A 25,370-nucleotide genomic window follows, 5' to 3' on the forward strand; every position below is an offset into this window, starting at 1 on the left:
CCCCACACACACACACACACCTCCAAATAAAAAGACCGCTTTATGTCGTATTTGATGACAGTGAAACATACAGTCCACGAAATTTTCAGATTAATAACGCCGCGCTCTATGCGAAAACAAATTGAAACTGTGGATGTTATTCTGCATGCAGCGATTGTACCGAAACTGAAATTTAGGTAGATCGGCGTACAGCCAGACTAAGACAGCAAGGGAATTACCCGTTGGCCTTTTCCTTACAGGGTACGGCCTAGCCAATGAACTTATCGAACGTGCAATAAGAAATGAGGAACTCAACGGGACAAGTAGGATACATAAAGGTGAAGAGTATAAAATATCGAAACTATAGAGGCCCGTCTCTAGCAGTGGATGAAAAATGCCGTGATGATAATGAATCCTCTTCGTGTGTGTGTGTGTGTGTGTGTGTGTGTGTGTGTGTGTGTGTTCTATGAGGTAAGTCCAGAAAGGAAGTTCCGTTCGTATGTCTTTCCGCGAGAGCACTACTGCAGTTCCGCAAATGCCCAGTATTTACTTTGAGTGAAGCTGAAGAAGATAAAACCATTTTAAGCTGTCGCTGCGTTGTTTACGCTGTACAGTGTTTTGCTTAGAATATCGAAGTTGATTGAAAATCTCGCCTTTTGTGAGACTACATCCGTAATTCGTTTCCCGAATGCGGAGAACACAAAACCAATCGACATTCATCGAATATTTGCAGGATTTAAAGACAAAATGAGATAAGCGATTATGGGTAACAAGATGGTTCCGACACTTCAATGCAGAAACCGACTAATGCACGATAGCGAACAAAGTGGACGCCCATGTTTGATTAATGAAGAACTGGTTCGTGTACTTGAATAACTTGCAAATTAAAACTGTAAGTTTACAGTATCTGATCTTTCCATGAACTTTCAGAGAATTTCAAGATCACTCCTTCATAAAATCGTTTACTAAAAACTGAATCTTCGAAAACTATATGTTTATGCAACCCCTAAATTTAAATGACATTCAATGAAATGAAAGCGCACTGTGTCACTAGTGAATTGCAGAATCATTCCTGAATTTACCGTTATCCAGCAAAGCAGTCGCGCTCAAATTATACTCGGAACCTACAACTGCATGAAACCAAAGCAGAAAACTCCGAAATATTTAACGAGGTATGGAACGTATATCGCAAAGACAGGTTAGATGTCGTAGGAGGGGGAATGTTCACTGCAACCGATAAAAGAAAAGTGCCCATATAGGTGGAAATTAAATCTGCCTGCGAAGTTATCTCGACGCGACAAATCTTCTAAGGCGGACCCAACATCAATCGTTAGATGTTTTTACTGGCCACCAGTAGAATCTTCCAGAGAAAGCCCTTGCACAGTAGCGCGGAAGAAGCCCAATGGTGCAACTTTAGTTGGAGGCGACTTTAACTTATCGAGTACAGACTGGCACGTCTGTGGACTTGCTGCAGGTGTTATGACAGACTTCTGAATGCATTTTCCGAAAACTGTATTGAGTAGCTAGTTCAAAAACCTGCACGCATTAGAAATATTTTGTACGTCGTATCTGCAAACACGCCTCACCTTATCGACGGTGTCAGTGGAGAGACTGGGATTAGTGATCACGATGCCACCACAGCGACGATGGTCACAAAAGACAATACAAACATCAAAAAGCTGAGGAGAGTTTCTATGCTGGAAAGAGCAGATAAGCAGTTGTTAACATCCTCCTTAAACAATGAATGGACATCATCTTGTTACAAACTAATGGACACAGAGGAATTACGGGCAAAGTATAAACTGACTGTAAATCACGTTCTGGAGAAGTATGCGCCAAGTAGGTGGATTAAGGACGGAAAACATCCACCATGGTTTACTAAGAAAATTCGGAAAAAGTTGAGAAAACAGAGACAGGTTACTAGAAATTTGTGCGTCCGTAAGAAGATCGAGGAGCGAAGTATAAACAGCTTCCGATGTTATACCTTAGCAAAGGATCTACCTGAGAACCAGGGAAAATTCTGATACTACGTAAAACCACTAAGAGGGACGAAGGCTTCTACCCAATTTCTCATCGAGCAGACTGATGTAGCAATAGAAGACAGGAAGAGGAAAAATGAAGCTTAAAATTTCGCGTTTAAGAAATCATTCACGAAGAAAGATCATACAGGTATACTATTGTTTCACTGTCACTCGGTGTCCCTCATGGAGGACGTAAAAATAAGCATCACTGGCGTTGAGAAGGAACTTAGATTGTATTTATCGCGACTCTCTCGCCCAGCACACAGTCCCAAGCCACTGGAAAAAATCGCAGGTAACTCCTGTATAAAGGGTGATTTTTTTCCCATCGTGTACAAACTATAGTAATTGATTGATGAGAGGATACGGAAAGAAAGGTCTAATGAACTTATTTCCAGAAATGCATGGTTTCCGTGCTAGAGACCATTTATTCCGTCATACACTGTTACAGAGACTCCGGTCTGATACGCGCTGCACCACGCAGCCACAGTTACAGTATGTGTTGAAAGTAGTTTCCAGGTGCCTCAACGCATGCGTGTACGCGCCGTAGCATGTTCTGTCTCACACGTTCACATCGGCCAGGCTGCATCCGAACAGTCTCAAAGGCAGCACGAATACTCTGCTCCAGCGTCTCCACATCTGGAATGGGCTCTGCGTACACGATAGTTGGGCCAATAACCACAAATCGCACGGGTTGAGATATGGTGAACGAGCAGGCCATGCCACTGGACCCCTTCATCCGATCCATCAACCAGGGAAGACATGACTGAGATGTGTTAACGGCAATGTGAGCTGTACCACCGTCATGTAGCAGCCACATAACTCCTCGAATCATCAATGGTACTTCTTGCAGCAAGGGAGGCAAAGTGACCCGATAGAAACGCCGATAGTTCCAGGCTGTTAGGCGATGTAGGGGGAAGATTGGTCCCAAAATATGGCTGCCAATTATCCGGGCCCACACATTCCGGCTGCACCGATGTTGATGATTCGCTGTCACCATACCAATCGGGTTCTGCATACGAGGGGCATTCAAGTTCTGAGGCATCCGATTTTTTTTCCCCGGACTGGAAACAGATAGAAACATGCGCATTGTTTTAAAATGAGGCCGCGTTCATTGTCAATACGTCCCAGAGATGGCAGCACCGTACGGCAGATGGAATTTTACCGCCAGCGGCGAGAATGAGAACTGTTTTAAATACTTAAAATGGCGACGTTTTCCTTACTTGAACAGGGTGCAATCATTCGTTTTCTGAATTTGCGTGGTGTGAAACCAATTGAAATTCATCAGCAGTTGAAGGAGACATGTGGTGATGGAGTTATGGATGTGTCGAAAGTGCGTTCATGGGTGCGACAGTTTAATGAAGGCAGAACATCGTGTGACAACAAACCGAAACAACCTCGGGCTCGCACAAGCCGGTCTGACGACATGATCGAGAAAGTGGAGAGAATTGTTTTGGGGGGATCGCCGAATGACTGTTGAACAGATCACCTCCAGAGTTGGCATTTCTGTGTGTTCTGTGCACACAATCCTGCATGACGACCTGAAAATGCGAAAAGTGTCATCCAGGTGGGTGCCACGAATGCTGACGGACGACCACATGGCTGCCCGTGTGGCATGTTGACAAGCAATGTTGATGCGCAACCACAGCATGAATGGGACTTTCTTTTCGTCGGTTGTGACAATGGATGAGACGTGGATGCCATTTTTCAATCCAGAAACAAAGCGCCAGTCAGCTCAATGGAAGCACACAGATTCACCGCCACCAAAATAATTTCGGGTAACCGCCAGTGCTGAAAAAATGATGGTGTCCATGTTCTGGGACAGCGAGGGCGATATCCTTACCCATTGCGTTCCAAAGGGCACTACGGTAACAGGTGCATCCTACGAAAATGTCTTGAAGAACAAATTCCTTCCTGCACTGCAACAAAAACGTCCGGGAAGGGCTGCGAGTGTGCTGTTTCACCAAGACAACGCACTCGCACATCGAGCTAACGTTATGCAACAGTTTCTTCGTGATAACTTTGAAGTGATTCCTCATGCTCCCTACTCACCTGACCTGGCTCCTAGTGACTTTTGGCTTTTTCCAACAATGAAAGACACTCTCCGTGGCCGCACATTCACCAGCCGTGCTGCTATTGCCTCAGCGATTTCAACGTTGTGAAAAATGTGTACGTCTGCAGGGCGATTACGTCGAGAAGTAACGCCACTTTCATCGATTTCGGGTGAGTAGTTAATTAGAAAAAAAAACTGAGGCCTTAGAACTTGAATGCACCTCGTACTATACCACAGGTGACTGTTATGAAAGGTTAGGATACCACTCCGCGTAAAGATGGCCTCATCTGTGAATAGGACGGACGACACAAATCCCGAACTCGTGGTTGCCTGGTGAAGACACCAGTGACAAAGCTGCTCCCGATGTGGAAAGTCTGTCGCTGTTAAGCCGTGCGCACGCTGTAAGTGATAAGGGTGGTAACAATTGTGATGGAGGGTGTCCCACACAGTCATCTGGCTTACCTTGTACTGGCAGGCCAACTGCCTGGTACTGTCATGGCGGTCGCCTTCCACAGTGTTAATCACATTTTTCTCCAAGTCAATATCCGAACATTTCGAGTAGGTCCTTCACGATTTCCTGCTTCCTGAAACGACCCCGTCTCAGATAAACGGCGAAACACTGTTGCAAATATTGAACGGGGTATTGTTGTCGGAGGGGCTAGGTCTCCTGATGCAACCTCGGAGCCCGCCTCCCCGTTGCCATTTGTCTTTCCCCAAGTAAACACCATGTCGGCAAGCTCTCGATTCGAAACAGAACCGTTGTGTAGAACGCTGTATCACATCCACTACGAGGTGAGTCAGCAAGGGACGTGAATCGGAGGCGACGTTATCAATTACTACCGCAGTAGAGGGCGCTAGGGCACGACGTATAAGGAACAGGGAAGCAAGCACACTGTGGAAGCAAGCACACTGTAACTCCGGCTGCATCGCACAGCGCTTATTAGACTGCAGTCCCTGTAGCAAAGTATGATTGAATAAATGGTCTCTAGCATGGAAACCATGCACTTCCTGTCGTAAGTTCATTAGATCTTTTTTGTTCCGTATGCTCTTATCGATCAATCCCTAGAGTTTGTACACGGTGGAAAAAAAAATCACCCGGTAAAACAAGGTAAAAGACAGGACCCGGAAAATTAGATAGCAATACCCTTAACATCGGTTGCTCGTATTCGAAGTGCAAATGCAATGAATTTCCTTGAAACACAAAGCTTCTGCCCACAAATCAGCACTGATTTAGAAAGCACTGCTTGTGCGAAACTCAGCTTGCCCGTTTCTCACACGGTATCCTGCGAACCATGGATGAAGGGTAACAGGAAGATTCCATATTCCTAGATTCCTAGAAATCATTTCGCACTGTGCCCAACTACAGACCACTAACGAAGGTACGAGCACATAGCACAGGTTCTGATACAGCATAGGTTCTGATATACGTGAGTGACAGAACCCAGAAAGTCGACCTCGACGGCGAGTGTTGATCAGAGACGGCGGTGTCGTCAGGAGAGCCCCAGCGAAGTGGACAGGGCGGGGAGCAGTCTGCGGTCATTTGCTGATGATGGATTCTGTGGTGTACGGGAAAGTGCAGTCGTTGAGTCACTGTAGGACGATTCAGGATGACTTAGAACAATATTTTATTTGGTGTGACGGACGGCAACTTACTCTAAATGTAGAAAAACGTAAGCTAACGCAGCCGTGTAGGAAAAAATAATCACGTAACGTTGAACACAGCAACAGTGGTCTGCTGCTCGGCAAAGTCACGTCGATAAATATTTGGGACTATCGTTGTAAAGCGAGATGAAATGCAACGAGGACGTAAGGACGGTGGTAGAAAAGGCAAATAGTCGACTACGGTTCGTTAGGAGAATTTTAGGAAAATTTGGTTCATCTATACAGGAAACAACGTTGAGAACACCAGTGCGACCCATTCTTGATTACTGCTCGAATGTTTGGTATTCACACCAGGTCGGATTAAACACGAACGTAGAAGGAACTCGGAGGTGTGTTGCTAGATTCGTTACAGTCAGATTCGATCAACACGCGAGTATTACGGAGATGCTTCGTGAACTGAAATGAGAATCCCCGTAGGGAATACGGCGTTCTTTTCACGATACACTAATGAGAAAATTTTGAGAACCGGCATTTGCGGGTGACTGCAGAACGATTCCACTGCTGCCAACGTAAATTTCGCGTAAGGACCACCAAGATAAGGCAAGAAAAACTAGGGGGCGTACGGAGGCATTCGTTTTTCTCTCGCTCTGTTTGCGAGTAGAGCAGGAAAGGGCATAGCTAGAAGTGATACAAGGTACCCCCGCCTTGCTCTGTACGGTGGCTTGCGGAGTATGTATGTAGATGTAGATGCAGGTGTAAGCCAAGCAAATTTTGACACCGCAAAAAGTCTTGTGTGCCCTGTTTTGGGATGCAGAGAGCATTCTACTGCTGCATTATTACAGCGAAGTGAAACAATCAATGCAATTGTTTCCAGAATGAAATTTTCACTCTGCTAAGGAATGTGCGCCGATAAGTTTCAGTGCAAATGTATGCTGTGAGGCGCTTATGAGAGTGCATCGCGCAATATACGAGGATTGACTGAAAATCAATGCCTCCACCTTGGTAACTCTTCAACAGTTGGCAGCATTCGTATGCGCCAGGTACTGGTTGTTGCGTAGCCTCTTCTCTACAGCTCCAGTTGGCGGGAAGCCTTAGCATTGAACGGTTGTGTTGTTACAGTGTAAAGTATGGAACCCTGCGCAGACGGTCGGTCAATGCGATTTAAGCAACGTGCAGTCATTGAATACTTGACAGCAGAAGGTGTCACCCCAAAGGAGATTCATCAGAGAATGAAAGCAGTTTATGGTGAGTGTGTTGACGTGAGTACTGTGCGTCTTCATTCTCGTAATGCGAGAGGAGTTCCTGGCAAATTTCAAGTCTGTGCGCTTTCATTTCAGGAGTCAGCATCCGGGATACCCGTCGTGCACAGATCTTCCTATAGCCAAGCAAAGCAATAATGTGAACCATACTTTCTTTTGAAATCCGACTGTGCTTGCAAGTTCTCTCTGAGTGATACGACGATCGTCCTGAATCAATCTGTCGGCATTTTTCTTGTGAAACTCGGTGGCTGCTGTCACATGACGTCCAACTCTTTGTTTGACACGCACGTCAGGTGTTCCCCCCTCAACATCTTTAAAGTTACTCGCCCAACGACACACAGTACTCACATCAACACAATCACCATAAAATGCTTTCATTCTCTGATGAATCTCCTTTGGGGTGACACCTTCTGCTGTCAAGAATTCAATGACTGCACGTTGCTTAAATCACATTGACCGACCGTCTGCGCAGGGTTCCATACTTTACACTGTAACAACATAACCGTTCAATGCTAAGACTTCCCACCAACTGAAACTGTAGAGAAGAGGCTACGAAACAAGCCAGTATCTGGCGCATACCAATGCTGCCAACTGTTGAAGAGTTACCAAGGTGGAGGCATTACTTTTCAGTCAACCCTCGCATAATAAGAGACACGGAAAGCTCAAACGATTTTGCTTTGATCCGTAACTACGCCCTATCTCACACTGCGAACAAGAGAGAACTCTTTAGGCGCTGTAGCAACAGTTTAAAGCCATTTTTGACTGCCCTCTGCACAGCCTTGACCTCTCCCTGACCGACTTTCATCTATTTTTGCACCTGAATCCTTTCCTTGGTCGTCAACAACGCAACAACGAAGACGACAGCACAGAACATGCTAACACATGGTTGACAGCAACAAAGGCGGTAATGTTCCATCAGGAAGGAAAATTAGTGTCACGGTATGACAAGTGCCTACAAAATGGTCGTAGTCATACGAAAAGATAGTTTAAGATAAGTAGTTTTTTTTCAATAGATGGTTCTCCTGTATCTGTACTCCTTTATTTTTTTTAAATTACCAAACGGAACGGACTTTCTGGACGCACCTTGTATACGCGGTGTCGCGACTATGGAACGTAATTAATTAAGAGCGTTGCGGCTTCACACAAAGTTTTTCCGTCCAAACATTCGTCGCGCTCAGCGCCTACACGTGGAGCTACTCGCACGCGCTGCCGGTACGTACCCGTGGCAAGCTCCGCTTCCTGTGGGCCATGGCGCTCAGACTCTGACGGCGCTGCAACAAAACGAAACCAACGATTGTTTACCACTTCTCACACCTGAAAACATTCAGTAAAAACATACAAACAAATGCAGCTATTGTTAACCAATTAATAACATTTTAAGCAAAATTAGAGAAAGAGCGTGCAGCAGTTGACATTGTTGTTGTTGTGGTCTTCAGTCCTGAGACTGGTTTGATGCAGCTCTCCACGCTAATCTATTCTGTGCAAGCTCCTTCATCTCCCAGTACCTGCCGGCCGTAGCGGCCGTGCGGTTAAAGGCGCTGCAGTCTGGAACCGCACGACCGCTACGGTCGCTGGTTCGAATCCTGCCTCTGGCATGGATGTTTGTGATGTCCTTAGGTTAGTTAGGTTTAACTAGTTCTAAGTTCTAGGGGACTAATGACCTCAGCAGTTGAGTCCCATAGTGCTCAGAGCCATTTGAACCAGCCATCCCAGTACCTACTGGTTGACATAACTCGCATCAAATGGCATGTTTCTAATTGGGCAGTCTACGTTTGCACACGGTGTAGAAGTGCAGAGAAAGTGCGTTGCACTCCTGCTGCATACCAAAGTAGCGAACCAAATGAAGAAGCATATCTAAGAAACAGATAATAAAACGTAACCCCCTTTATTTACAGATGGAAACCACGCAAGCGTGGGAAAGCAGAGGAAGATTAAATTTTCGTATACCCTCTAATGGGTTCCACAAGTCGTCAGTCCAGATCCAGCTTTAGCCGACGAATTATACCCTAAACGAAGAAACTGCACATGAAAGAGATGATATTGCCAGTATCTCATAACAAGGATGAGTGCATTTTTTCCGTAATGAATGCTCTTGAACTTCATGATTTTTCCTTCATGTCGAATAAAATCGGCTACCAGTCACAACTGAAGGTGGTACATCTAAATCGCATCCGGTTTGGGGGGTTATGCCCACCTCTAGGTCATTTCATAGTCGGTTTCACGTTTCCACATCCAGTTTTGGAATTCACTGTTCAGCCTACAAGCTGACAATTATTGAATTACATGACAAAGAACATAAATTAGTTACAAACTACGGCGTACACACACTTTATTCAACATGTAAACGTCACTACAGATATTCGGATTTAGTTTACAACATGTTCGATACGCCTGTCGTCATTGGCGATCATGTGGCGCACACGAATAGCGAAATTCTGCATGACCGCTGAAGTGCCGGAACATCGATGCTGTCGATGACCTCGGAATGGTTGTTTTCAGATAAGTAATGGTGATGCTGAATAGGAAGGTATGTAGCGACAAAAAAAATATGGAAGCACCACAAACAGGACACACTGACATACCTAATACGGTGTAGGTAACTCGCTCGCATTCAAAACAGCTTCCAGTCGTCTCAAAGTGGAAAAATGCAGATACTGGATGCTTTTCTGTGAAATGTGATACTATTCTTCCTACAAAATAGCGGGAAGATGGACGGCGATCACCCACCTTTTCCTCCAAAGTAGACCATACAGCTACAATAATACTAAGATTTGGTCACTGCAACAACTCGCCCTCTTCTATGCTGTTGAAACATGGACTCTGACAGAATCGTCGGGGGACTGTGACAGAATCGTAGGGTAAGCCGTTGGAGGCTTTTGAGATGTGGCTGTACAGGAGAATGTTAAGAATACCGTGGACAGTGCATGTCACAAATGTCGAGGTTGTACCAAGAATGAAGAAAGAAAAAGAAGTACCGACCACCGTGAAAGCAAGAAAGATCCAGTAGCTGGGACACATCACGCGGAACAACGACAGATACCATACCATGCAGACCATCCGGAAAGGAAAAAGAGAAGAATAGCCTGGCTTAAGAACATCAGAACGTGGACCTGGAAAACATCTAGAGAGCTGTTTAGAGCTGCAAGTGACAGGAAAAGCACTGCCAACATGGTTGCCAACATCCGGAGCGGATAGAAACCAGAAGAAGAAGAACAACAACAACAACAATTCACAAAACCATTTCTGGACCACGCGAGCTGTATGAAAAGGAGCCCTGTCGTCTCGGAACACAGCATCGCCATTGGGGGACAAACAGTGTAGCATGGGGTAGACCTGATCACCCAAAATGATCCCCTAATCCTCAGCAGTAATGCGACATTGCAAAGTAGCCACGGGGTCCACGGAATAAGACGATATGGATGCGCGAATCATCACCAGTCCCCCCGACGTATTTCACTCTTGAGACGTAAACTGTGCCAGAAGTTGGAAACAGTGTAAAGCAAGACGCATCCACACAAACGACGTTTTTTCATCGTTCGACAGTCCAGGTTTTATGGCTTCGGCACTCCGTTTCTCTGTTACAACTATTTGCTTTGCTTTGCTTTGCTATTTGGTTTTTCAGTTCCATCCCGCATTTCCCTGCTTCTCCCTTCGTGTTATTTTGGTGCTGATAGGGTTGGCTCTGAGCACTATGGGACATAACATCTGAGGTCATCAGTCCCCTAGAACAACTTAAACCTAACTAACCTAAGGACATCACACACATCCATGCCCGAGGCAGGATTCGAACCTGCGACCGTAGCGGTCTCGCGGTTCCAGACTGCAGCGCCTTTAACCGCACGACCACTTCGGCCGGCTCAGATTTAGTTATAAGTTGGCACAGTGGATAGGCCTTGAAAAGCTGAACACAGGTCAATCGAGAAACAGGAAGAAGTTGTGTGGAACTATGAAAAAAATAAGCAAAATATACAAACTGAGTAGTCCATGCGCAAGATAGGCAACATCAAGGAGAGTGGGAGCTCAGGAGCGACGTGGTTCCGTGGTTAGCGTGAGTAGCTGCGGAACGAGAGGCCCTTGGTTCAAGTCTGCCCTCGAGTAAAAGTTTAATTTTTTATTTTCAGACAATTATCAAAGTTCTGGCACTCACACATAATCAACTTCGCTCTCCAAAATTCCAGGACATGTTCAGATTTGCTTGGACATATGCCGGATTTGACGGTCTACACACGGAAAAATTTGAATACGTTAAAAACATATGTTTTGACAGAGCACAGGGAAAACTGTGCGACTGTGAAACTGTTGCATACATTTGCTGCAATTTATGTTTTCATCACTTTTTTGGGAGTGATTATCACATCCACAAGAAAACGTAAATCGGGCAAGGTAGAAGAATCTTTTTACCCATTCGCCAAGTCTACAAGTTAGGTGGGACGACAACATATTCCTGTCATGTGACGCACATGCCGTCATCAGTGTCGTATAGAATATATCAGACGTATTTTCCTGTGGAGGAATCGGTTGATCTATGACCTTGCGATCAAATGTTTTCGGTTCCCATTGGAGAGGCACGCCCTTTCGTCTACTAATCGCATGGTTTTGCCGTGCGGTCGCAAAACACAGACACTAAACTTATTACAGTGAACAGAGACGTCAATGAAGGACCGGACAGATCATAACTTTGCGAAAATAAAGAAAGTAAACTTTTCACTCGAGGGAAGATTTGAACCAAGGACCTCTCGTTCCGCAGCTGCTCACGCTAATCACGGGACCACGGCGCTCCTGAGCTCACACTATCCTTGATGTTACCTATCTTGCGCATGGACTACTCAGTTCGTATATTTTGCTTATTTTTTTTTCATAGGTCCACACAACTTCTTCTTGTTTTCTGGATTGATCTGTGTTCAGTTTTTCAAGGCCTATCCACTGTGCCAACTTATAACTAAATCTGAAGGGGGTGCGATGGGGAGGTTCCCTTGTTAGAACTACTTAAACCTAACTAACCTAAGGACATCACACACATCCATGCCAGAGGCAGGATTCGAATCTGCGACCGTAGCGGTAGCGCGGTTCCAGACTGAAGCACCTAGAACCGCTCGGCCACACCGGCTGGCTATTCGTCACAGTCTTCTTCAATTATCCTTCGGCGCCATCACTCAACAAATGTTTTTATCCGCGTCGTGACTTGGCGGATGATGTTTTCCCGGTTTCCCTGTATGCGGTATAAACCTTCGATACTGTGCCTCTTGGAACACCGAGCACTTCGGCTGCCTTTGATACAGGAGCACCTACCACACGAGCACCACCAGTTTGTCGACGTTCGAATCCACTCAGTTACGACAAAATGCACTGACGACTCCACAAAACAGTCTTCTGATCACGACTGACACTTGAAACGTGTTGCGGGCACAGCACAGGTGCCGTCCGTGGTGAAACACAACAGCGCAACCTGCAGGCTTCGCTAGTGTCTGCATTTAAGTTCAAGCACGAATTTTTTCCCTCCTTTTCCAGTCCCTGCAGTTGGCCGGTCTTATTAATGACCAGCGCTGTACGTACAGGCCGGCCCCGGCAGCTCTCGTCTCGCAAGACGCGGGACCGACCTCGCTGTTCTGCTTCCAGACTGCCGGCCGGGGTGGCCGAGCGGTTCTAGGCGCTACAGTCTGGCACCGCACGACCGCTACGGTCGCAGGTTCGAATCCTGCCTCGGGCATGGATGTGTGTGATGTCCTTAGGTTAGTTAGGTTTAAGTAGTTCTAAGTTCTAGGGGACTGATGACCTCAGAAGTTAAGTCCCATAGTGCTCAGAGCCATTTGAACCATTTGCTTCCAGACTCCAGTGAACTTCGCAAGAGCAACCATAGTGAGTTTGGAGATTGCTGTGCGAACTTTTGGCGTGGCATAGAATCGCCAAGAAAAGTGGTGTAGAAGAAGCTTCGGAGAAGATTAGTAACAGCTTTGACTAACTGTGAATGCATACACTAAGATACTCAGAACACTTAAGGCCGCTAAAAAGTCAAAATACACCGTCTGCACTCGCACAGTACTTCACAGCGCACTACCGCCATCATAACGTCATAGAGAGAGATCTCCAGATAGTAAAGCGCACAAGATAACTGTTACAACGATCCGTAAAAACCTTCCGTGAATGACACTAGGGGATGAGTAACGTAATTACTAGAGAGGTGTTTTCCTTGAAAGTGATGCGATGAAAATTATATTATAGTTGATAGTTAAACATTTCATTTCACACTTCAATTAACATTAAATGCCATTCGAAATGTCCGTGTTATTGCTCAGAAGGGAAATATTATTTTACCGTAAATCTTCAGTATAATGTTTAGAGAGCAGTTCAGTATCGTTTGCAATGTTTTAATAACACTTAAACATTTCGTGGGTTCGGTTAACAGCTGTATTAAGAATCCTGGACATAAAACCAAACCAAAAAATGAGAAGAAATACATATTCGAAAATATAGATATCAAAACATATTGTTGCAAGATACCAGTAAGAAACTTTATTTGCAGCGGAGTTTGCATTATTTTGAAAATTCCCTTGCAGATTAAAACTGTGCGCCGTAGCGAGTCTCTGGAAACAATCGTCTAGGCTGCATTAAGCCATTTCTCCGCAGTACCTTTTGTTCCCCGAGTGTTGGTCCCTTAAGCTTTGCAAAAGAACTGCGACGTTTTGGTAACAGGTAGTTACTGACAGAAGTGAACCTGTGACGGCGACTTGTGATGCGTGACTGGATAGTTGAGTTGCGAGTTCGAATCCCGGTCCGACAGAAAGATGTAATCAGCCGGAAAATTGTAGGTATTCGATATCTGGTCAGACTACAAAATACTAGTAGCACTGGTAAGTGCATAACAAACTACGTGCAAAAAATGTCAGATGAAATGAACTGTAAACGTAGTTGCTAGGTGATGGTATCTACTATTGTAATCTTTCTGGTTTTATAACCATCACATTCAAGTATAATATTTCTGGCTTTACAATCATCATATTCAACTACAGGAAGCTCTTCTTAGAGCAATTGAGAAGGCAGCGGGTGGCAAGATGACGTAATGTAGTTGATGTACAGACAGACGGCTGGTCGGTACGGGTATCGTGAGAAAGACAGCCTAAATTGTACGTAGTTCTTCTCTGCAACTGGCTGCTACGTTCGCACGTAGCGCGCCAAAATGATAAACTTCTGCTATTAATATTAGAAAAACTAAACAGTGAATTTACTTGAATTTCATTGAAAAGGATCTCTCAATAGCAGGCGATCATTCCATTATTGAAACAGCAGAATAATAAATAGTTGGTAAACGTAAAGGTATACGAAGAACTTCTGAGATTTTCGGATCGCGCCTAACTTAGATGGCGGGCGAAGTGGTTCGTCTGTAACATCAGAGGTGGTTCGGCAGTCTCGGAGGACAGACATGTTTGTCTGCCGCGGTCGGTATCAGTTTAGACTTAATTAGCAATCTCTGGTTATTTGGGTGTGTAACTGAAGAGAATTTGATTATAATTACGCAAATACGCAGTTCGTTGTTTTGTTTTCATCAAAGTGGAAAGACTGGGGTTATGACAGTGAACCTATAGTGCTGTACTGACAAGTTACTCTGTAACTGCACTATATGATCTGAAGATGGGCAGTAACTACAATATATGATCTGAAGTTGGCAGCTAGCCTGAAACCGGTCATTGAAAATAAAAAATAGCGATCACAGACTGAAATGCCATATTTTTATTTGAAGAACGATCGCGGAAATCCCATTATTGAAAATTTAATTATTCATCCAGTATGAGTTCCTCACTGAGAGTTTGCTACAGCCTCAATATAATGGATTCACGACCTACGTGCTGGTTTCTGGGCAGGGGATAACAACTACAGAAGACTGCTGCAAGCTGGTGAACATTAATCAGAACTTATGTATTCCATTCAGGGCGGTGGAAGCAAATAGGCACCTCGCGTGTACTGCAATCTTAGTACAAATGAGATCACTGAAACGTCATCTGTGGTAAAATGGTTCTGAGCACTATGGGACTTAACATCTGAGGTCATCAGTCCCCTACACTTAGAACTACTTAAACCTAAGTAACCTAAGGACATGAAACACATCCATGCCCGAGGCAGGATTCGAACCTGCAACCGTAGCAGCCGCGTGGTTCCAGACTGAAGCGCCTAGAACCGCTCGGCCACACAGGCCGGCCATCTGTGGTAACACAGAGGATGTATGAAGGTGAGAAATTTTCGAGGGGATGAGTTTAGCAGACGCACTTATATATCACCTTCTCCGTCTCTCTCTCTCTCTTTTTCAGCTTCCTGTACTACGTCAATGTTCAATTAATGTATATTTAGAACTGAACCACAAAAACAACAATGAACAATACGTTACAAATGAATTACAATAGTTTTGTTCTTAAATGCCGGTAAGTTATATCAAAAAAATAAAAAGCTAAACTCATGATTAGGCCCAGAGCACCGGCGACATCGACTGACCGCCGTGTCATTCCCTGCCATGCTGTGTAGAGGGACGTGGGTTCAGCAGACCGCTCTCTCTCCCTGCCCTGACGCCGCAGGCTTTCCAGGCCTCGCAGCCGCTAGTTCTCACTCAGGCAGCTCCTCGGTCGGCATCACGAGGCTGAGTGCACCCCACTCTAGTTCCCGCACCAAGAAACAATCCCTGGCTTCAGCGGGAACTGAACACGGGTCCTCCGCATGGCAGTCAAGAGCGCTGACCACTCAGCAATGGAGGCGCACGTTAAAAAGAAACAGTTCATGTTTTGTACCTCTCACAGGGGAGATGACCTCTGTGTTTCCTCGTATCCATTGTTATTCCCGACGCTTACGACTGGTCCCCATTTCGTGCAGGACACTTGCGCCGTCGAAAATAAACAGCCTGCCCATTAGTTCTGGTCTGAATGGCAAAGTACTTTGCTCGACAGTTTAGTGAATAGCGACGTCGAGAATGGGTGCTGTGTCGCAGCCCACGTGGCCCATTCTTTGGCAATGCTGTGCAGCTTAAATATAGTGCGCGGATCGGGTATTATTAGCGGCACAACAACAAGTCGCGGATAACGGATTGGGCGGGAGCCGCGCGTCGGTGACTATTGCGGAGGGCCTGCGTGTCACGCCGAGAGACTCGGAGGGCACCTTGCGAGCGAAGGGCGAGGTAGCAGCTGCGCGGCCAGCTGACGAGGCATCCGCTGGCACCGCGTCTTCTGTTCGCCATTACAAATATCAACGCTGCAGACCGAGCACGCTACCCGCACCTTGCCAACACATTTCACATGTAAGTCGAACGAAGAGACAGTAGCCGATGTGTGACGTACGGCAGAGTGACAGATGCTATACTGTACAGTTACACCTATCGTGGGAAACTGCGCCAACTCAATCGACTTTTGTTCTCATTCCCCGCATAAACAAAAGATGGAGTGTTTTCCTTGTCCACTCCGCCCAAAACTCTTATATTCGTTTATTGATTATTACTGAATTAGAATTCAGATTATTTTACAATAATATAGGAAAAGCAGAGGATATAAAATGTAGACAGGCAATGGCAAGAAAAGCATTTCTGAAGAGCCGGCCGGTGTGACAGAGCGGTTCTAGGCGCTACAGTCTGGAACCGCGCGACCGCTACGGTCGCAGGTTCGAATCCTGCCTCGGGCGTGGATGTGTGTGATGTCCTTAGGTTAGTTAGGCAGAAGTAGTTCTAAGTTCTAGGGGACTGATGACCTCAGAAGTTAAGTCCCATAGTGCTCAGAGCCATTTGAACCTTTTTTGAACAACATACGAAAAACTTTTAATGCTGTGCTGTCATCACATACACAAAACATCATTTCATAACCAATTTTTACAAAACATTGGAGCAAGCAGAAAGAGCCGTAGTAGAGGTTCGCGCCAAACATTTCAGTCGTTAGTCGAAGTGCCTAATAGATCGCACGGATTGCAGTGCGCCTCTAAGATCGCGAATCTGCGAGCAGTGCAGAGTATAATCGTGTTTAGGAAAATGTCATTTGATTTGTGATACCTTAACAACATTTGGTACTCTGTTTAAAAACGATGAAGACTTGTTTATTTACCGATAAGAACGATTAGTTTCTTTGCGCGTGATTCGTACAGGTCAACGTATTACTACACCAAATCGATGCAGACTTTGCTTATTAACAACATGGTGGCTTCCCCTTAAATTACAGTCTTCATAAGTTCAGTAAGATGGAGCCTCGTCCTGTATCTTGACAGTTCCATTAAAGCCTCACAGTAAAAGAACGGCACTCCAGATCGTCGTGCTACGTCTCTGTTGAGATGACGACATCACCTGAAGACGACAGACGGGGAGATACTTAAGTAACTGTGTGTTTTGCTTTCACGTGGCTCAAAAATGGTTCAAATGGCTCTGAGCACTATGGGACTCAACTGCTGTGGTCATCAGTCCCCCAGAACTTAGAACTACTTAAACTTAACTAACCTAAGGACATCACACACATCCATGCCCGAGGCAGGATTCGAACCTGCGACCGTAGCTTTCACGTGGCGACACACAATTAGGCACCTTACATGTGTCGCTACTCCACTACAGATGGAGGGAGTTAGTGGCAGCTGTGATAGCACAGAGGAGGGAACTGCACCTGCAGTCTCGCTGACGACTGCCTTACGTCATACAGAGTGCGTTGACAATGGCCGTGGGATGTCTCCTAACGTCGCGTCGGACCTCCTTTCGTCCGGCATAGTCTGGCACCTCAGCGTGGCATCGACTCAACAAGCCTTTGGAAGTCCCCTGCAGAGATCTTGAGCCATGCTGCCTATATAGACGTTCATAATTGCGAATGTGTTGCCAGTACAGGATTCTGTACACGAACTCACCTCTCGATTACGTCACATAATGCTCGATGGGATTCAACTCGGGCGATCAGGGCGTCCAAATCATACGATCGAATCGTCCAGAATGTTTTTCAAACCAAGTACGAATAACTGGCGGAATCTGATCCTGAAAGTTCCATCGTCCTTCGGCAACGTGAAGTCCAAGAATGTCTACAAATGGCCTCCGTGTAGCTGGACATTACCATTTTCAGTCAATGATCGATTCAATTTGACCAGAGGACGCAGTCCATTCCATGTAAACACAGGCCACAACATTATGGAGCCACCACCAACTTGCACAGTGTCTTGTTGACAACTTGGATCCATGGCTTCGTGGGGTCTGCGCCACACTCGAATCCTACTACCAGCTCTTACCAACTGATCTCGGAACTTTTCTGTGCGGGCCACAGTTTTCCGCTGGAGTCCAACCGACATGGCCAAGAACCCACTTGAAGCGATATCACGCTGTCAGAAAAGGCACTCGCGTCGGTCGTTGCTGCCATAGCCCATTAGCGCCACATTTAGCGGCGCTGTTCTAACTGATTCGTTCGTCGTATTTCACGTAGTGTTGCTTCTACGTTAGCACTGAAAACTGCAGGCAAACGCAACTGCTCTCATTAAGTGAAGGCCGTCGGCCACTGCGGCGTCCATGGTGAGAGATAACGCCTGAAATTCGGTATTCTCGGCACACTCTTGGTACTGTGGATGTTTAACAATTTCCGAAATGTAATGCACCATGCGTCTACCTCCAGCTACCATTCCGCGTTCAAAGTCTGCTAATTTCCGTCGTGCGGCCATTTTCACGTCGGAAACCTCGCCACATGAATCACCTGAGTACAAACCATAACTCGGCCAGTTCACTGCCCTTTTATATCTCGTGTACGTGAAACTAACGCATCTGTATTAGTGCATATCGCTATCCCAAGACTTTTGTCGCCTCACAAGGAGCGATTGATAATTTTCGTTGCGAGGATCGCCGTAAGGACCTCAATGTCTCGCTGGACCTGAAACGGGCTTGCGGGACCGCATACAATACGTCGCCAAGCGAGAACTCTTGAGGTTCGAGAAAATCTCTGACAGACAAAATGCTCTAAATAGGAGACTGTACATAACTCTCATTAGATCGCTGAACACATACCCAACTCCATTCTCAGGATATGCTCCTTCGACTCATCTGCGCCTCTGAAGCTGATTAAGACCAAGGTTCTATGGCTTATGAGCAACGCTCTACGATACATACGCGTCATGCTCGTGCACAATGAATTCCGCCAAGAGATCCCCCCTGGAGATATTCAAGGAACTCACCACACTGATTGTACATGAATTCGAAGCATTCAAAACACCTGTTCATCCTCAGCCTGAGCAATTATGATTATGACTGGCTACGGTCGCAGGTTCGAATCCTGCCTCGGGCATGGATGTGTGTGATGTCCTTAGGTTAGTTAGGTTTAAGTAGTTCTAAGTTCTAGGGGACTGACGATCTCAGAGCTTAAGTCCCATAGTGCTGACAGCCCTTTGAACCATTTGATTACGACTGTGGGTGAAAACAATATTGTCTAAAAACAGTCTTTCGTAGGGAAAACTGTCAACCTGTGGCACGTTCAATGCCAGATATGCAGACAACACGACACGTGGAATCCCTATATACATATGCAGCGTGAGTCAGCTGCCCCTACTGCCGTCGTTTTAGGTAACGCCACATGACAGAACAATGTTAGTGGCCAGTTTGGTCTGGAGACGTGAAGCACAATGTTAAAATGCTGCGAAACAACTGATAAATTATACGAAGACATCTTAGACCTATTGTACGAATTTTGTCATATATTAATTCTTACACTGGGTTGTATATTGGAAAGTTGTTGCTTCCAGCCGCCCGGTGTGGCCGAGCGGTTCTAGGCGCTTCAGTCTGGAACCGCGCGACCGCTACGGTTGCAGGTTGTAATCCTGCCTCGGGCATGGATGTGAGTGATGTCCTTAGGTTAGTTATGTTTCAGTCGTTCTAAGTTCTATGGGACTGATGTCCTCAGATGTTAAGTCCCATAGTGCTCAGAGCCATTTGAACCATTTTTGTTGCTTCCACATTTCGCACTTTGATATCTCCCGTTAATTTCGTTGTTTCCGATGGTGAAACAAGCTTTATAAGGCAATGTCCCTGAACCAGTTACAAAAGATTTAGTACTATAACAGGAATAAACTTACGGAGACATCAAAAAACCTATATGACTACTCCGCTAATTACACAAAGAAAGACTGGAGACACTTGGATAAACATGGCAGAAGAAAGATATATGCTTGTCCAAAAACGTCGCGTAACTCATGGCCAGTCCAAACTTGTATTTTTTTACAGTATGATTCCGTTTGATAACAGTAGACCAGAACTCTGAGAGGAAACCTGTATCGCTTACGTGCTGTCTGTCGCCTGTCTGAGTTCCGCTCCTGCTACAGACGCACCGTGGGTCGCATACAACGCACATGTGGGGCACCTGACTCGGCCTGTACTTGAACAAATGTGACTGGCTCCGCCAGCTACGCTTACGCCGTCTAACAGCAGGCTTTCTACATCTACATCTAGATTTATACTCCGCAAGCCACCCAACGGTGTGTGGCGGAGGGCACTTTACGTGCCACTGTCATTACCTCCCTTTCCTGTTCCAGTCGCGTATGGTTCGCGGTAAGAACGACTGCCGGAAAGCCTCCGTGCGCGCTCGAATCTCTCTAATTTTACATTAGTGATCTCCTCGGGAGGTATAAGTAGGGGGAAGCAATATATTCGATACCTCATCCAGAAATGTACCCTCTCGAAACCTGGCGAGCAAGCTACACCGCGATGCAGAGCGCCTCTCTTGCAGAGTCTGCCACTTGAGTTTGCTAAACATCTCCGTAACGCTATCACGCTTACCAAATAACCCTGTGACGAAACGCGCCGCTCTTATTTGGATCTTCTCTATCACCTCTGTCAACCCGACCTGGTACGGGTCCCACAGTGACGAGCAATACTCAAGTATAGGACGAACGACTATTTTGTAAGCCACCTCCTTTACACTAATAAGACCACCGCTTCATTGGGAAGCTGATAAAATCCTCACTACAATCTACACTGGATGGCCGGTTTTATTATCAAACTAAACACTCCGATGACGACTTCGGCATTTCACAGTAGTGAGACCACTGCGGTTGGCCCAGGAGACATCGACCATGTCCAGCAACAACTTACGTTGCCCATTACCCTTGCAGCTATGCACGAGCTGTCGATGTTGCAGCGTAATCCGCCAGTAGCGCTAACACTTCTCTGCAATAGTGTACAATTTTTTCCCCTCTGCTGTAAACGTCTACCCTTCAAAACTTTCTATCTACTGCCTCACCCACACCTCACATGTATGAACAGCATGCTGTAGTCTCACCCAGTGAGTCTCGGTAGCAGCTAACCCTTCCGCATGAGGCAACTTTTTGAGATGGTCACTACACAAATGCCACTTCCACTTTTCTCTGTGTCTCTGTCTATAAAAAAGTGAGCTCCCACTGTGGCATAAGACTGTATGCCAGACTCATTGCTTGAAGTCGATCAGTAAGGTGGGCCAACACTTTCTTTACAGTGTGTCACGAAGCCTTGGTGAGTTGTCCGTGGAATGAATCGCTCAACATTATCGAGGAGTGCCAAAATATTATCACCACACCAAAATTAGGTTAATTAGAGATTAACAGTCTTTGAGGATGGCGATAATACCAATTAATTTTGACAATAATTCAATTCGCAATTTTATGTGAGTTGTGAGGGCGAACGAGATACCAGGTAGACAGTAATGATGCGCACGTGTAGAGGTATAGTCCATCGCTGTTGTTGGTCGTAATTGCAGTTACTCCAGAAGTTAGTAATTTTCGCCAAGATGCTGTTTCCTATTGTAAGGGAGTCCTTTGTGCCAAGTTTCAAAGCTTTTTCGTGTACGAATACATTACACAGTCGCCAAAGTAACGCTTCTCGCCGTCAGTGGAAGCCAGTGTCTGGTAATTTAATGCAACTATGTAGCCTGGCGAAAACTGTCCAAATGAGGACTTAAAAAATCCCCGCAGCAAGAGTTCTACCCCGCTGAGAGCCGAATTCTACTGCCATTCCCGTGGCTGCTGCAGTCAGTATCCACACCACATAGACATACCCTTTAGCCGCTAGGCTGAGACAGGTTAACTAAGTGCTGTAGGCACCAGAAGAGTCGATGAAAGATTACCAGTTATTTGGAGAAATAGTTAATGATTTTGTCTTCTTGCTAGTTGCGACAGTCGTTTCATCCGGATTTCCCGAGGCAATTCGCAGTTACGGTCGCTTCCAGCCCATCGACTGGTTCCAAGCCGCCGCTGAAGTAAACTGCCATGTACTACCTCTCTTGCTCGCACTCAATTTCCTGTTTTATTTTTTCACTTCGTGCGTATCCTCTGACTACTTATGTGTGCGGCTGTCCTTCGGTCCTAGAGCGTTGTCTCCCGGTAAGTAATAAAGTTCTTGTATCCAGGCACCTTTGCTACCTATTTCAGTGCCTTTGTACCTTGTTCAGCCGTGTGAACTTCATTGTTAACATATTTCTGGCTATTACTCAAGCAGAGTTGTGTTACTGCACTGTTCCCTACTGTGCTTTATTACCACCCTTTCATGTAACATTCATCAGGAAAATTTAAAGCCGGCCGGGGTGGCCGAGCGGTTCTAGGCGCTACAGTCTGGAACCGCGTGACCGCTATGGTCGCAGGTTCGAATCCTGCCACGGGCATGGATGTGTGTGGTGTCCTTAGTTAGTTAGGTTTAAGTAGTTCTAAGTTCTAGGGGACTGGTGACCTCAAAAGTTGTCCCATAGTGCTCAGACCCATTTGAACCATTTGAGAATTTAAATTACGTTCAATTAATGTGGCAGGTTACTCTGCTTCTGTTTGCTTCACATAAAATGACATATTTCGCATCAGCTTCCTGTACAATCACATGGTTCAAATTGCTCTGAGCACTATGGGACTTAACATCTGTGGTCATCAGTCCCCTAGAACTTAGAACTACTTAAACCTAACTAACCTACGAACATCACACACATCCATGCCCGAGGCAGGATTCGAATCTGGGACCATAGCGGCCACGCGGTTCCAGACTGAAGCGCCTAGAGCCGCACGGCCACACCGGCCAGCTCCTGTACAATCCTTTTACCATATTTCCCTTCAAGAATGAGGTCCACAGTTTACAGTTGCGGAATGAGGGTAGCTCGCATTATTTTTGACACCTGCCGTGTGGTCTCAGCGGGCCGTAGGTAACAAGCTTCCCATTCCTCTTAAAAAGTACAGCTCTGTGATTGGCCAGTCTAGAGTGGAAAGTTTGACCGAGTTTTCTGTTCCACTTCTGTCGCGTTTCTGGCGCTTTCCTGGCGCCCACCAGACTGGCGCTGCCGGGTCGTTCCTATGATTGGCTGAATAACGCCGCCACCCTGCGGAGAGACACTCGTCACGCGGTTAGGGCGACGAGTTCAGTAAGACCTGCTGAACACTCCTAGTGTAGGTTGGATTTAGGTAAGATTGGTTCAGTTACTTCATAATACGATGTAGGTATTTGTTGCATTAACTTAATTCAATCTGCAGGAGTATTAATAATCATTGGTAGCGTATACAAGGTAAAATCTTTCTAAGATCAACTATCTTCCCGCTTGCAAGTCATTAGTGTGCTCCCAAAGTCCAAAAGATCACTCTAACTGTTGGTCAGATCCTTCGAAGATCATCAGAATGAATACCAAGAGCGACATGTGGTGATTTTTATGAATTTTATATTTTTTGCGGAAAAAATTCGAGGTGTTGGTTCAGTAATAATGTTGCATGCAGCAGTTTTCCACAGCAGTCTTGGAACGTTATGACAAGCCAGGGAAGGCATTCGTAGTTTCAGCCCTGTAGCAAAGAGCAGGACCGACCGAATTCACAGGAGAAGCTGTTGGTGCAAGTAGTTGCTTAAGAGATGCTTCTTGTTCACACACCAAAGCAAAATGATTTAATAAGAAATACTAATTATGGTCGGCAAAGCCACTAATGAAGATTTACTGTATTACTAATATTTTAATTACATTAAAAATTGATATTTTTTGAAACAGTTGTTGGTATTACGTCGATCCATAAACAGCCAAATACATCACGGGGAAATTTAACACATAATGAAAATGGACGTACCAAAATAGCAACCAAAACTAGCTAGTTTAGGAGCATTCATTTTCATTATGTCTTATGCTGACGTATACTATGCTACGGGCCCAACTTACGGTAATGTTGCACTGAAATTCAGCGCGCTGGGCAGTAGGACAGCACCGGGTCCGGTAGAGATAGCACTGCATATCTATCAGTTGTGGTAATTCCGTTGCAGGAAAATGTGTTTACTAGGGTAGGCGACATAATACTCTTTAATAAATTTCTTTTGAGGTATTTCGAATGGAGGTTGACAACTTTAAGGGGTTCCACAAAAAGCAAAGTACAAGGGCCGAAATCATCTGGACACAGGACAGGAGGAGAAACCTCGCCGAAAGAATGAAAACGTTCTGGCAGGAGAAAAGAAGACTATCCAGCAAAGCAATAATTGTTTTCCGTGATCCACAGTATGCCGAAGTCGAGAAAAACGAAATTAATCCAGCAGTGTTCTGGTAACTCTATTCACGCGAATGTTTCAACCCTTCTTAGCGCACATCCGTCAGTTTTCCCATTACCAAGACGCTTTTCTTGGCAGCTCCTTTGTCCGTGTGTAAGCTGAATTTTTTTTTTCTACGAATCAGATCCCTTTTGTCGAATTTTTGCATTTTGATGCATCAGGACAGAATAATATCTCCCAGTTATTGTTAATAAACAGAATTCCTGCTGCTAGAAAACCGATTCAACGACCTTTCGCTCTAAGGACATCACATTCAACTTCATTGAAACTGAAGAACCGGCTTCTGTCCACCCTTTCGATGGGCGATTTTATTCTGAGGAGTTATCGTGATTCCTTATTCACATACTGACGCAGAAAACCAGTTTTATTTCTACTATACCGCGCCAAACAGTTCGGAAACTGTCGTTCAAATTCGTTTCTGATTCGCCGAGCGTAGCTGCACTACGCATTCTACACAAATCTTCCTCAAGTGTAGCTCTTCATGTAAAATTCAGCCGACATATTCTTATGAAATCCCTACAATCTTGCAAACTTCACGCACCTTCGTACGCCTATGTTCGAAAACCATTTCGTGCACCTTTTCAAGAACATTTTCGAAGGTATCTGGTGTATTAGCGGACGTCTTTCAGATTGATCATCTTGGATACTATCACGGCCTCGTTCAAATTCGGAAGCAAGTCAGCACACACGTTTCTTTTCGTTGTGGTCTTCAGAGACTGGTTTGATGCAGGTCTAACCCTTACAAGTCTCTTCATCTTCGAATATCTGCTTCAAGTGACACGCAGCTGAACCTAATTGCTGCATTCATCCCTTAATCTCCCCTACAGTTTATCCCCTCCATGCACACACTTCCCGCCATTACCAAACTGACGATTCCTTGATGCCTTCAGATGTGTACTACCTACCAATCCCTTCTTTTAATGACGTTGTTCATAATTTTTCCCTCAATTCCCTTGAGTCATCCTCATCAG

The 25,370-nt window shown here is 45.5% G+C and overlaps 1 protein-coding gene across 2 annotated transcripts in view; it reads right to left on the reverse strand.

Annotated features, from left to right (window-relative positions):
- Positions 1 to 25,370, reverse strand: part of LOC126461146 (calcium-binding protein E63-1) — a 577,618-nt gene that overhangs the window by 475,871 nt on the left and 76,377 nt on the right. For both annotated transcript variants that reach the window (XM_050095973.1, XM_050095974.1), the window contains one exon: positions 8,132 to 8,182. In XM_050095973.1, coding sequence (XP_049951930.1) covers positions 8,132 to 8,182 — 51 coding nt within the window. The remainder of the gene's footprint in view (positions 1 to 8,131; positions 8,183 to 25,370) is intronic.

Source organism: Schistocerca serialis, chromosome 1 (assembly GCF_023864345.2).
Source record: "Schistocerca serialis cubense isolate TAMUIC-IGC-003099 chromosome 1, iqSchSeri2.2, whole genome shotgun sequence".
NCBI classification, from domain to species: domain Eukaryota; kingdom Metazoa; phylum Arthropoda; class Insecta; order Orthoptera; family Acrididae; genus Schistocerca; species Schistocerca serialis.